General features: G+C 38.1%; 1 protein-coding gene across 3 annotated transcripts in view; it reads right to left on the bottom strand.

Moving 5' to 3' along the window:
• The window catches only part of APBA1 (amyloid beta precursor protein binding family A member 1), an 88,526-nt gene that overhangs the window by 30,066 nt on the left and 43,171 nt on the right, over positions 1–15,289 (bottom strand). For all 3 annotated transcript variants that reach the window (XM_015653446.3, XM_015653448.3, XM_015653447.2), the window contains exons 2-3: positions 13,031–14,235; positions 3,131–3,232 (exon numbers count right to left, since the gene is read on the bottom strand). In XM_015653446.3, coding sequence (XP_015508932.1) covers positions 3,131–3,232; positions 13,031–14,182 — 1,254 coding nt within the window. In that variant the 5' untranslated portion in view covers positions 14,183–14,235. The remainder of the gene's footprint in view (positions 1–3,130; positions 3,233–13,030; positions 14,236–15,289) is intronic.

Below are 15,289 nucleotides of genomic sequence, written 5' to 3'. Positions count from 1 at the left end.
TCTGTTTACCTAGCAGACAATACGGTAAGATCAGACTTCACTTACTTGTTGGTCTTCACTAGTGCATTAATTATCTATCAATAGGTGCTCTACTTTTAATAATCAAGAAATATGCAGGAAAGAACATAATACCTCAAAGATACCGGATCTTCCAACTTCAAATAAATGCATACAGGAATATAATATTGCACTTTCCTGTTAAAATCCATGACTGAAACCATCATTAACAAAATACAGTTATTCATTAGGAATGGTTTTAGATTTATCCCTCACATTAACAGAACCTACAGAAAGCTCCCTAGCTTTTAACAGGTTAGGGAGCAGCTTCTATTCTGTGGGATAACCAGATTCACCATGACTTCACCACCAACTGTGCTTACACCATATTGAGCACAAAAACACATTTGGGAGCACCAATCACATAAAGAGTGAAGGAATAAACAGAATCTTGACTTGTGCATGTAAATACACACACTGAAGTAATACCATACATCCTACTGTTATTTTCTGTGAAAGACTATGAGACTAGCCCTTCAGACATCTGAAGGCTACAACTTTCAATGAATGAAATTCACCACTTAGTTTAATCAATAACATAAACCACAAAAAATGTAACAAACAAAATTGTGTGTGGGACTATATAACTGGTAATGGCTATACTAAAATACCTGCTTCTATCATAGGCAGGTAAGTGGGTAGTTAATGAATCCATAACTGATTGTACTAGCATTAATTCCTCCAATGACTGCGTAATATAATTCTATTAAAAGAAAATCTATGCACATTATCAGAATAATGCATACAATCTTCAGTAATTTTCAGTACACGCCAAATTGTTTTTCTTTATGACAGGGCAACTTACCAGGGTCTGTGTACTAGTGGAAAAACCAGGTAGAACTAGAAAGGTGACTGTTATGTAACAGGTTGACTGACTTAACCCCAAGGAGTCTTCTCCTTTTTAAGATATGGAAAACTGATATAACAAATAATATTATTAACCAATGATGCATGTCTTACTATAAAATAAAATTTGTGAATTAAAAAGAAAAGGCATGTGACACAGACAGCTGAGCCTGTGCAAGCTGTAAGTTCTTTTCACTCCCCATGAAAATTACTAAACTCTGTTGAGAATCCAAGAATCCTGTCCATCAGATTCTGTACTAGCATTAATAAAGATGTCAATAATCAATGATCTGCTGCTGCCAACACGTTTAAGCTGCTGTGAGGACAGTGGCATATCTTTTCACATCTGTGGCTCCTTCACCTCTTCAGATGAATGTTCCTACTAAACTACCTATCCATATAGACTCCAACAACTGTTTGTAATACTTGCTGATGTAGTGCTAAAGGGGAGATTCAAACATTGGGTTCTGACAGGCATAAAGGACAAATCTCCTACAGATGAGAGGCAGCTCATGTATATAAATACTTTACAAAGTATTTCTTTCTTTTTAAGCAGTGAACAAAATCTCTGATACAGATTTACCAACTGTTCAACACTCTAAGTAGCAACTTATTTCCAGGGTAGAGTGGTGCAAACCACCACCATATATGTCCTTATTCTCACTCAAAAACTTCATTTTTCTTGCTCATTATGCAGGTAGAAAGGCATTACACTAAAACCACTAGAAGAGTAAAGCATCAGGTAATGTTACCAATAGGTGGAAACCTACACTTCTTAATTTTAAATAGCCATGAATAATGAAATATCGAGGTCATAAATACTTTATTACTTTCAATAATCTTGTTACCATCTGGTATTATAAATTTATATTTAATAAAAAGGTTTCTCTAAGACCTAAAAAATACAGAAATTATAACGCTGTTTTATCACCTTTATTCTTGCATGAGAAATATTAAAGTGGGAATTATTCCCTATCTGAGGGAAACTAATAGCCCAATACATCCTTACACTGGAACCTGGTTTACCACCTCTGTAACTATGTGTAAGCACATCCTAACAATTGATATCAACAGTGTTTTGCTTGTTGGGTTTTTTTTTTTCCTTTGGGTAAGTTTATTAACACTTAATTAATAGTATTATTATTATTATTGACACTTAATATTAATAGTAAAAATAGCTAAAATATAGAATACATAGTGACAAAGTCTGTAGGGAAGAATGCTTAAGGCTTTAATAAGTTAACAGGAAAGCAGATGAAAACTTAAAGACATGATCTATAGTTGAAAACTTCAGAATATGAAAAATTATGGGTTTCTTCAGTCTTTTGAAATTTTTCATTATTTTCTAAATGCGAATGCAGACTGACACAATTACATACATGTTACAAGCTTTCCTATCCTTTGATAATTGCAAAAGTAAAAAGGAACAAATAGATTATTTAATTAGTGTTTAATTTTTAATCCACTTGTAGTAGATCAGGTTTTTAATTTTGGAAGATAACTCATCCATTACTATCAGTAACAATATGGTATTTTGCTACAGTAGTTTCCAGAGTGTTTTCAAGTTTATCAAAAAAAGGCAAATAAACCTAATATTTGCAGATTTTTCTGTTTACAGAACCTGCCACTCTACACTAATCCAAATCCTTCTTAAGTCAAATGATTTTCTTTTCATACTATAAGCAGTTCTAGTCATACTTACTTCATTTTGGTGGAACTACTGTAATCTAAAGCACTACCAGGTGAAGGGGGAAAAAACCCTAACTATGTAGCTTTATTCTGAGAATCCTGGAGTCAGGAAGTGAATTCTGACTACGAATCACTTGCAGGCCAGTTTCTACGACAACAAAATTAAGCAGCACAATTTATTATGTAATTAGTTTAATTTAAGCACTTTTTCATCTGGCTGAGAAATATTCTTTCTTAGTGGGGGGAAAAACCAAAAGGGCTTCTTCGTTTTCTCTCTGCTACAGAGAGGATGTTGGCTGTCAGTACCCTGCCACCTATTAAACAAATTTAGTGACAGCTGAACACAGAGTCAGAAATGCCATGACAAAGAGTCTTCAGCATGTTAGAAATTCAGGCAGATAGGTGGGCAAGCATAAGGAAAAGAAGCATAAGGAAAGGAAAAAGAAGAAAAGGGATTGCATAGGTACAAGCGAGCTAGGAAAATTAAAAGGCATAAGCAGCATGAATAAGACTGACTTTTAAAAAGGTTTTACTTTACCTCTTTATTAGTGGAAGCCTCTGCTGTACTGCAGACATCCTGCTGATGTTGCCTACTTGATGATTCAGCACCTCGAGGTGAAGAGGAATCTGGAGATGGAGACTAGACATGACAAGAAAATCAAAAGTTATTCTGAGTGCCCAATGTAGAAATTATTCTTTCATATTCTACATACTATGCTCTGACATTCTAAGAAAAAAATTTAAGGTCACTTAAGAGTAAGCTGTGATGGGAGACAAGTGAATTAACCTTAAGCAGCACACAGGGATTCAGCTAAAGTTAGTTTATTTGTCAAACAGGGAAAAGTGAAGAAAAGATTGACATTTCCCCATAAGTGCACATGCTCCCAGGTGTTACTTACCTGAGGTGCTAAACTAATCTAAAGTGAGGAGAAGGCCACAGCATTTGTCCACAAATGTTATTCCACTATATCAGAAAACAACATATATAAGGTGTGCAGAGTAATATTGATGTATTCAAGAATTTATGAATATACTCAATGAAAATCTAATACCAGTGTAATCAAGGAGTGGGATTCCTCATTCCAGATAGAGTACAAACCTGGAAAATACGCAACAGTTCATGCTATGAGGTCAATACATACAGATTTCCTCATTCTTCTTCTTTTTCCATAAACAATTCAGTGGAGCAAATATCTATGTGATTGATCAGCAAGTATCTTGATAAAGGGGAAGAATGTTCTGAGAAAGGATATTCTAATCATAGACAATTCCTAATGAATGCTGGTAATGTGAAAAAGCTGTAGCAAGGTATCTGAAGTACAGAGCAGGGTGCCGTAGTATGATGGTGTGACACAGGAACACAGAATGTGGAATTAATGAAGATGACTGAAATGAAAGAGATCACAAAGCTTTAGCCCAGCAGGCATTTTTAGAGGCAGATTTTAAGGAGATATCTAGAAAACATGTCTGTCCAAGCCAAAATGGAAATCCTCAAAAGGGAAGTTTAGCATTTAGCTACAGCTGGGTATTTAGCCCAATAGACCTTGCATTCTACACTCTCCTTTAACATAGGAAGAGTGAAGCTCTACCTTTGCCAGCTCAACAGTTCACCACTGATGGCAAAACAAGTCAAATGCTATTCTTATCTTTTCATAAACAGTATGACATAGCTTTCCTCTGAGCCAATGAGTCATACCACAAAAGGTATACATTTCCAGGAGTCTGAGCTGGCAGCAGTTCCACCCTCATGCTCCGCATCTACTGCAGCTGAAAATTTGAGTTCTATGAAATAGTTTACAAAAAACCCCATGAAACCAAAACCAAACCAAGAACTACTAAAAACCCAAATATCTAAGTTTCTCTTAGCCTCCCTTAGAAATGAAATGAAACAAAACAAAACATAACCCTCTGCTTCTTTCTCTTTACAAACATTCCACTATCTTAGATAATACCTAAGTATTAAAATTATAGTCAACTAATAAAGGCTTCCAAAGAGTTAGGAAGCAATCTACAGATATAGCCTGTGTTAAGGAGCCGTCCCTGCATCTCCCTGTATTTTGAATCACAACTGCAAGCCAAAAGAAGACGCAGCTGTGAAACAATCTCTAGGAAGCTGGCATGTGGTTGCACCATCAGACTGAAGAATTACTTGCCGCAGAGAGCATGTGAGCAGGGGCTGTGGGAGAGATACAGGCTCCCTTGACTTGCTGTGTAATTACCAGTCAACAGTGCCACAGTGATGCAACTGCACAAATGGCAACTCCTATTTACATAAGGAAGAGTTTTCATAGTGCTCACATTCTTGTAATTATGCAGTATTTCTGTTTTAAGAACAAATTTAAAAGGTGCATGATACTATCAATGCAATAATGACATTAATAATAAAGATAATTAATAAATAATAAAGACACTGTAGGACTGAGCTTTAAACATGAAACAAAGAAATCAATTTAAGCATTAAATGTGGATGTGCACACAAAAAAAAACATTCTTTACAATGGCTGAAAACTCTCATATTCACACACTAAAAGACAAATGATCTAATTTAAACTAGGCAATTAGCATTAAGAAATCGTGCATCATTTGAAATATACTGACAGCTACTCCAGCAGAACTCTAAGTGCCTTTACTCAGCTATTTTTCATCTACAGAATAACAAAACTAAGTTATTACATGGCTTTCTATGTGCTCTGTTTGTATGTCTGCTTAAATATTTATTTTGGGGGAGAAAACCCCTAAAGAAAAACAACAACCAAACAAACAAATACCCTCAAATAAACCAAGCCAAGAACCAGAACTACCAAAGCCAAATACCAAACATCTTACAAAATCTGCTGCATGACATGACATGAGAGCTGTCCTTGAAAACATTTGTACAGGAAAGTCCAGTCTTTGAAGAATTAACACTCAGTTCTCTTCGACACCAAAATGCATTTTTAGAGGTACTGTATAGAATGCACAAGGAAAGAGTGCAGTCACAGCATTCAATAACAAGAAATATTTTGATGGGTCATAGCAGATAGGTAATTTGCACAGCTGCTCTAAACAAACTCTAAAAAAAATGCTTAGTAACAGTTTCACTGTCATTTAGTATTAATAAAACTAGTTTTAGAAGCCCAACAAAGTTGTTGTCAGAACAAACACAATAAGGTTACATGATGCATGCTGTTATTAGGCATAGACATCTATCAATGGATTTTTTATTTTTTTTTAGGTGCACCAATAAAAAAGTGATAGCTATCCCTTTTTCTCTTGAATATCTACTTACATTTTTCTTTCGATATTCAACCTGGTACATCCAAAAATTCTCCATCTCAGTTTTGGTGTTGTTTGACTCTAACTAACATGCAACCCACTCCACCTTCCTTGCTCTTGTGCAGAGGGATTTAGTAACAGAACTCGTAAAAGGAGAGGATTGTGTTGCATCTAACGTATCCAGGTCAATCCAGCTGCTTCCTATACAGTTCATGAAGAGACATGTAATTGACACTGAAACACCTTCAAATACAACCACTTGCTCTTTCTTTATAAAAACAGTGTTGTTTTATATGCTTTTAGCAGCAGATCATTCAAAGAGAGTACAGCTTGTGGGTCACATAGCCACACACAAGGCTAGGACAGAGGGGATGAAATCACAGAATCATGGAGTCATAGAATCTTTTATATTGGAAGGGACCTCAACAAGCATCTAAATTTTATTGCCCCTGCCATAGACAGGGACACTTCCCACTAGACTGGGCTGCCCAAAGCCTCATCCAGCTGGGACTTGAACACTTCCAGGGATGTGGCACCTGGGCAAACTGTGCCAGTGCCTTACCACCTCCACAGCAAAGAATCTTTCCTTGTATTTAATCTAAACCTTCTTTGTCAATTTGAAGTAGTTCCCTCTTGTCCTATTGTTACATGCCCTTGTAAGAAGTTTTTCACTGACCAGTATCCCCAAGTCCCTACCTTGTAGAGCTGCTCTCAATGAGTTCGTCTTCCAGTTTGTGTTTGGGATTGTCCTGGCCCATCTGCAGGGCCTTGCACTTGGCCTTCATGAATTTCATGAAGCTCTCACAGCTCAGGCCCCGCTCCCAAGTGTACCCATGTCCCTTTGGATGGGCAACTCTTCCCTCCAGTGTGCTGACCACGCCACTTAGCTTGGTGCCGGCAAACTTGCCAAGGATGCATTCAATCCCACTGCCCATGTTGCTCACAAAGATGTTAAACAGCACTGGTCAATTTTTTGTACTGAAAATAGTAATTTATTCAGAACTTTTTTATAATATCATGTGTACGGTCGAATCAACAAATGCTTCAGAAATTCATCATTCACTTAAACAACAGGGCATTATTTGACTCTAATGCCTATAATATTAGTAATACTAATACTACAGGCATTATGGAACAGGTATGGCAAAGTCTCTTTGTACATAAGCTCAGGAGACAACTGGATAAAGTAAGGCTTTATTTTTTTTTTTTTATTTTAGAGATAGTGTTCTTAAAAGAATCTGTACACACTAGGAAAAGGTCAAAGCACTATGGAATCTTCAGGTCCAACATCCAAGTACAGTCAGATGCATTCTGTCACAGGAACTGCCTTTATCAGGACAAAGATGGCAGTAAATTTCCTCGGTTTTAGGACAACTATGTGTTGGCAGTGTCTCTATCATTTGTATAGCTCAAATTCTGTTCACTAAAATAAAGATTGAGACCATAGGTTTCAATTGGCATAAATACTCATCAAGAATGAAGCTAAAAGCTAATGATCATTGGTTGTCTTTGTTGATTTTTTTTTTTTTTAAGTACAGTACTAAAAATGGTGGGCTTGAAAAAAATGATACCAACTTAGCACTTTACACATATTTGCATCCTGTGGCAAACCTATACAATTCCATTTATAATTCTGACATATGGATGAAACTTAACTTTGTACTGTAATTCTGGTATAACTGCCTCTGTGCATAGCCTGTGCACTTACTCATCTGTTTTCTGGGTGGTCTAGGACCTGCCCCCTGTCAGTTTGTACATACATGTCAGGACAAAGTGACCTGATACAAGGTTACTGGCTGAATGGCTCATTCAGAACAACATATTTGATTAACTGCTATGGGACCTCTCCATATAGGAACTTCAGCCTAAACAGAATACCCCAAAAGGCTCCTCCTATGTCCAAGACAACTCATAAGCATCAGTTATCATTTTAACTACCAGCCTGGGTAGTTAGCATCTAAAGTGAGGAGCTCTGTCAACAGTTGGGTCAGGACTCTGACAGATCTAACAGCTGACTCATGCAGTTGCTGCCACAGAAATGATTAATCTGCTTATGGGAAAGACACTAGCTGGTAGTCAATAGAAATTATTCCTGCCTATGCAGATAACATTATGTACAACAGTCTTATGTACACATTTAACAAAGGAAGTTTTTTGCAATTAGTTTAAGGTAAAAAATAGCAATGGATCACACATACTGGAGTGATCACATAGAATCACAACTGTATCTAAGAACAAATGCAGTTCTGGAAGTTTTGGTTTGTGGAATTTTTCCTGATACATGTCATGATGTCCTGCCAAGACAGAGCCTCCTATCACTTGCCAGCATCTGGACAATGAAAAACAATCCAGTTTGAGAGATCTGACTCAGTGCTGGCTGCCTCTCCGAGTATGGACTTCCTTAGCCATACTTGCAACTTCAAATGCAGTTTTACGTGTCAGTCTGAAAAAAATCACTGTGGATTCCTCCTTCGTGATCAAAAAAATTTAAGTATAGCAAGTACTGTTCTAGTATTTAACAGCACAGAAAAATCAAATTACTTTCATCTCTCAACAATTTCAAAATGTAATCAAACAAATCAACATTCAAGGGCTCACCATATCCAGAGCTCACCATAATTTAAAAGCCAGTAACTCATCTGGGAGTGTTTGCCTAAAAGCAGAATAATTGCTAAATTTAAGCTTTCTTCTGCATGATTGAGGAATAAAATACTTTTTGTTTTGGTTTGCTTTGGTTCTTTAGTGACTTTTGGTATGGGGCATTTGGGGCTTTTTTTTCTGCATAAACTTAAGTCTGGGTATCTCACAAATTATAGAAAGCTGACCTATAGCTTGTGTGCTCAACCAACAGTTTAAAAAGATCTGCTCAGAAAAAAACTCAGCAATATACTGTCAATAAAAACCCATCTTTATTTCAATTGTTTCCTTTCTCTCTTTTTCCCTCTTAGTTCATTTATTACTCAAGCCTGCTTAATTATTTAAAGCACTTCTCTATTGCCTTTTAATAATACATTACTCCTGCTGTGGAAAAAGTGAGGCAAATTCATCTCCATGAAAACACTGAGGCATCAAAATTGAGAAAATCCTGCAGCTGAGAATGCAAGAGTTGAAATAAAATATACATAATCAAAAACAGCAGAGAAGTAAAACAATGCAGCTCAGTTCTGTTCCACTGAAGATTTGTCTTCAGCTCTGAATTTTTACTTCACAGATTTAAACCACCCATATATGGGATTTTACTTTGTATCAGGGTGTATTCTAACATCCCTACACCTCAAATGTCTGCAGAGGAACAGTGACAGGAACACCAGTGACAGGACTTCACAAAACCAAAGTATTGGCATGCAGAAACAAACCATGTCCTGCAGATCAACAAAACTTGGCTTTCAGATCTATAAACCCATGGATAACTGAACAGACCTCAGAAAGAAGTCCTGGTAATTGGTTCTTAAATTAATGATTTCTATCTCCAAACCATTGTTTTCTCCTGATTATGGCAGAGTTGAAGCAGGTAGCCTGCTTCTACTCTGTTTAAATCACAGCCCAAAAAATTCTACTTGATTTTTTGAACCTTTCAGTGCTTTTCTCAGTAGGTTTTTGTAATTCCACAACTAAGTAAGACACTCTTCTCAAAGCTCTGTAACAAAGATACTATTTTTTCCATACATTTTAAATGCCAGAATATTTTAGTGCATTTTGAATTATCTACTACACATAACTGTAATCCTTTGCACTTGAACATATGAATGAAAATTTATCCTCAAATCCAGATCCATGCACTGGTCTTCTATTTAGACCTTTAAACATCACAATTTCTGTGCTTGGCTAGGCACATTCACTGCAGGTTTCTAGTGGAGAATCTGAGAAGAACGATGAGCAAGGGCTACCTAAATGGGATATGGGCCTACCCTTCCAGTGAGGTAACTGTGCATCTTGAATGTATTTTCCTAAAGGGTCTCCCAGTTCACTACCTTCAGGCACAGATGTACTACTACTAGAAGGTCCATGCCTAAGATTTTTCATAGCTTCAGGTACAAACTTTATTCAGTATGATGAAAAGGCTGAGAAAATTGGGATTGTTCAGCCTGGAAAAGAGAAGGCCTTGGGTGACCTAACTGCAGCCTTCCAGTGCCTGAAGGGTGCCTAACAGAAAGCTGGAGAGAGACTGCATGCAAGAGCATGTTGTGACAGGACAAGGGGGAATGGCTTCAATCTGAAAAAGGGTAGGTAGAGAGCAGATATTAGGAAGAAATTCTTCACTGTGAGAGTGGCGAGGCACTGGAACAGGTTCCCCACAGAAGATGTGGCTGCGTCATCCCTGGTAGTGTCCAAGGCCAGGCTGGATGGGACTGTGAACAACTGGGTCTAGTGGGAGATGCCCCTGCCCATGGCAGAGGGGCTGGAACTAAATGATTTTTAAGGTCCCTTCCAACCCAAGCCATTCCAGGATTCCATGATTTCATGGGTGAATAAAATGTCTCCATTTCACACTCAGAAAAAACAGTCTTGTTCCACAAGAATAAACAATGCAGTTCCATAGCCTTTTTCATCAAGGGTCAGTTTCCTGATGCCACATTTCTCACAGCTGTGCAGCCCTAGCTGCTATTGTATTTGAAAAAGAGATTCTCATGAGGCCATATCCAAATGATGACATGCTTTGGTTTAAAATGTTTCTGATAAACAGACTTTGGAAATACATGTCAATTGTAGAGATCTCATTTGTTTAGCAAATGTTAAAAAATACTCTTACTGCCTTTATTCAAAAGATACTGAGGATTTTTCAGTTTTTATCAAAAACACAAGTGCAACACCTTTCCCACAAACTCACTGTCCAGACCACCTCTGATTCAAGTGAAAGCATGCATCATTAAACCAGGGTGCACAAGGCACATGGCAGCTAATATTCTCCATTGTTAAATATTAAACAGGTACCTCTTTAAACTACTTATTTATTCACAGAAGTCTGCTACCTGCCTCCTACACCACAGGACTACTGGAGTTTATTACAAGGATCGTTCATGGGCAGCGAGCAATTTATTTTTCACATACACCTTACCAAACATTTCTTTTGAGAAGAAATACCCAGGAATGACTGATAATCCTGGTAGATTAACCTGTGAATAAAACTGAAATCAGGACATCTCAAATACACACAGATACAATGATCTGTATCTTTCTCACTGTCACAGTCATTGTATGTCTTTCCTAACAGTCCCAAACTATACCTAACTGCAGGCTAGCTGAATGCTTCTGAATTGTTAGCTTCCTAAAACTGTATCTGAATACTTCCAAATGACATCCTACCAAGCATTCTGCTGTGAATGTATTACACAAATGCTCAGCACTGGGGAAAAAAGGCAAAGGAGGCTGTTGTATTTAATGAATCTCAACCACAAATCATTCCTCTGGCTTTACTCATCTCCAGTGGACAGCTTCTAGCTAAATAAAAAGTGATTATTTGTATCTACAGAAGACTTATAAGTTTCAGTATCACATGATTACGATGACAATATAATTATTCAGGTAAGTTCTATCTCTAAAAGAAAATTTGCTAAAAAACAACTTGATGATAATTTTCGAAGTAGACTTGCAAAATAACAGAAGGCAAAAAATCACCCAATTTGCATTATTTATCTGCAGCAATTTGATACTTGTGGGGCAAGAAAATTGTCTCTGTCTGAAGGTAAAAACACTCGTATTTCCAGGTCAATGCTATAAATCAGCCTGATAAATATCTCTGGTATGTACTGGTTACACTGAAAAGCCCCCATCTGAGATCTCACTTTTTTTCTTGAGGGACACGGAAGAAAAACTTACAATTAGATTAATGGACTTCAACTATATTTTTATTACATTGACCACTTATGGTCACTCAGTCAACACAAGCTATTTTTGCCCAATTTACAGCTAAGCAGTTCTAGGAATGCTTCTTTCAAGAAAATGTACAGGCTTTGAGTTGCCATCTAAATTAAAGAATCCAATAAAGCAAATACATACCTCTGCTTCAGGGAAAAACAAAATTCCTACTCAGTCTCAAGTCCCTTCTAAAACAAGTCTTCTCAATATGCTAAGATCTTCTAAATTATTTGTGCAATTTACTTCTTCCTTCCAAGAACACAGGCTCTTTGTGCATCTTAAACCATTGTTTCTCTCTTCACTGAGCTATACTAATTGTCATTATAAATCACTGTTTTGATTTCAGCCAGCCGTGAAAATTTCAGTCAGGTTCTTATCATGGTACAAAAAATACTGAATGAGAAATTAAATTTTTGGTGCAAAATGGGAACCCCTATATACTTCAATATCTCATGTATGCAGAGACCAATAAAAACACCTGGTTTGTTCACTATATGAGTATACCAGACTGAGTCATATCAGCACTTCTCAGAAAAGTTCAATTCTGCAAGATGCACCGGGATTTTGGAGAGCAGGTGAAGCACCTGCAGGAAGAACTTGGGGCTTTCAGGATCCTCAGCCTAATGTCACCAAGACCATTATGGTATTCTTTGTTACAATCAGTTAGGAAGCAACAGAAGTCCTTTGATCCTCCAAACAACAACAGTATTTACAGACAATATGGTAAATGTGTAGAAAAAGAGTAATGTGATCTATTTGAAAATGGGGACAGAAATAATTTGTTTTGTAAACTTTTAAAGTTAAGTTAAAAATAACAGTTTCTCACACAAAATAATCTGAGAAGATTTCTTCTCTCACGTGACTGCAAACCAACTCTGCAAGAGACGTAATTTTAAAAATATTTGTAGAACTAACTTTTGCTATATAGTTGTTCGTTTGGGTTTTTTTTAAGGTTCAATTAGGTTTTCTATTAAGAATCGAGAGAAAAAACCCCACAGCACACTCATCACTGTGTTTCCAGTGGTTTTGCAGGAAAAATAAAATCTGGAAACTATATACACGTAAAGAGCTTCATGTGACAAATTCTTGTACAGTTTACCTGGGTTATGTTAAATAGTTAGGTTAGTGTTAAATAGGGAAAAATCTGGCTTCGTGTTAATGTATGTTTACTTCTCTTATGCTTCAGAGTACAAATTTAAGACAAAACACTTTTTCAAGAATGAGACACAGAACAAGAACATAATGCACTCTCCTTCACTGCCATTCATGTCACCGTTAAAAGAATTAGATGCAGATAACCTGAGAGGTGAAAGCTTAATGTACTCACATCTCCATCTAGTGGCCTCTGGTCGTCAGAATCCCTGGATGGACTGATGTCCTGCCGCATCACCCAGATCGGCTCCTTAGGTTCATCAGGGGTGTAAGGAGAACGGATGGTCCTCGTCTTCACTTCCTCAATAGCCTCTTTAATATCCTTGATGGCCAGTGAAATTGCATCTCTTTTTTCCTTACTGTACCTCTGTACAGATTCTCCTGAGCCGGATATAACTCGAGAACCAGATGTGAGCTGGCCATTACTTTCGTGTCCACCACTGACAAGAGTCTGACCATGCTCCAAACTCTGCTCTGACTCTGGCATGTTTTCAGCTGCCTTGTCTAAGCTCTGGGAGCTCATGCTCTGCTTCACCTCTGCTACAATCTGATCAATATCCTCCTCTTGTTCGTAACTATCCATTCTTGGGTAGGGTGCAAACTCTGCTTCCTTTTCAGGGCTGTCAGACTCTCCATCAGACCGTTCATCATAATGGTGAAGACGGGCACCAAGAGCCTCCTTGCGGTAATTGTCGGCTTCCTCCCTCTCCCGCTCATACTGCTGGATGCCCTCTCTAACATCGAGATCTGGTGTGTCTCCTATTTCCTCATACACATGCTCCTGCAGCCCATAATCAGCATAAGCCTCAGCATACTGTTCATCCTCTCCTCGGTGGAAGAGGCGATGGGTGTAGACATAACCTGAGTAGGCTGCATTCATGGCTTCTTCGTGCTCGATGGAATGGAAATGTAGGTGATTGGGCAGTGTTCGGTTATGAATGGCCTCACCATGCTCTGCCTCGGCATTCTCTGTGTACTCCTCGGACTCAGGCCTATACTGCACTGCATATGCATTCTCATCCTCATTTTCCTGCACTCTCTCAATGTCATAACTGTCCTCCACTGTGGCTATCACATCCCCTTCTGCAGTATCTGTGTGATTGTGGAAACCACTCTCAGTACTGGCTGACCGAGCTAACATGTTTTCCTCCTCCTGCCCAGACAGGCCCACGTGGCTGCTGCTTGTGTGCCTTGGGTAGCGAGCCGCATACCTCTGCTCCTCTTCCACCTCTGAGTGCTCCAGGTCAGCCTCCACTGACTCATTCACTGCTCCGTTTGCTGGCTCTTCACTGATCTCCCCCTCAGGTGGTCCAACCAAATGGTTCATGGCAAGTTTTGGAGAGTAGGTCACTTATTCTGCTGACATTTTGTCTATCACAGCTGGAAAGAAATAAAACAAAAAATGACCTCTGACATTACTCCAAATAAAAAAGGTGAAGTTAATGAACAGAAGCAACAAAATGCACCCTTCCTTCCCAGCAGAGAAATATCTGACTCAGCTCTGCAGTCAGGTAATAGACAGAACAGTATGATCTCCCATGTAAATAATCTCCAACAGCAGCAACCAACAACACCACCCTTGGGGACTGCACTTCTCCCTTCCATGGACAAATTCTTTGTGGAAGTATCATTCCAAACAACCCCTTTGAAGATGCATGTATGCACTGCAGTGGCATTGCAATGATGCTAGCATATTAGAAAAGCTAATTTTTGCCAGGAGCTGAACCATGGCAGCAGTGACAGAAATATTTCACCATTGCTCCAGCACTCTCCCCACAAATCACTAACTTGGAGCAAAGGAGGGATGCTGCAATGTAAAACAGCAGGTTTAGTTCTGTCACAGGAGTCTACAGTTGCTCAGGTACATGACAGCTATGCATTCTATACTTCTTCAGTACGACATCTTCAGGTGAGCTAGTCACCTTATGCACTTTTAAAAAATCAGTAGAAATTGAAGTGTACCTTCAAGGTGCGGTATATCTGAAGCACCTGTTTCTTCTCCCTAGAGAAGCACACAACAGCTAGATACAACACAGTTATCTTTCTGGAATCTACCTATAATCACTCAAGACAGCATCTTCCCTAAAACAGGGAGAAGACATTACTAATACTCATAACCATGACCACATTGAGATTAGCAGAGCATCTCAGCCTTGCTAACTTTGAGTAAAAAATCTCAAAAGGTTACATGATTACAAGACAGGTCTGCCAATAATAAAAAGTATGCAGGGAACAGAAACAGGCCTATCTAGCTCATTAAGTTTCTTTATTCAAGTTTTAAGCCTGTTTTGCCCTTCTCCCAATCTATATCTCACAGCAAGAAATGAGTAAGTACTCTGGTGATTTTAGCTAGCACTAAAACCCACCACATAAGGTTCTATATTTATAAAATGGCTTCAGCTATTTGGAACCTTGTCTTATGTTTTAAAGATGC

This window comes from Parus major, chromosome Z (assembly GCF_001522545.3).
Source record: "Parus major isolate Abel chromosome Z, Parus_major1.1, whole genome shotgun sequence".
Taxonomy (NCBI): Eukaryota; Metazoa; Chordata; class Aves; order Passeriformes; family Paridae; genus Parus; species Parus major.
The sequence above is the reverse complement of the archived record's forward strand: the minus strand, read 5'-3'. Positions and strand labels throughout refer to the sequence as shown.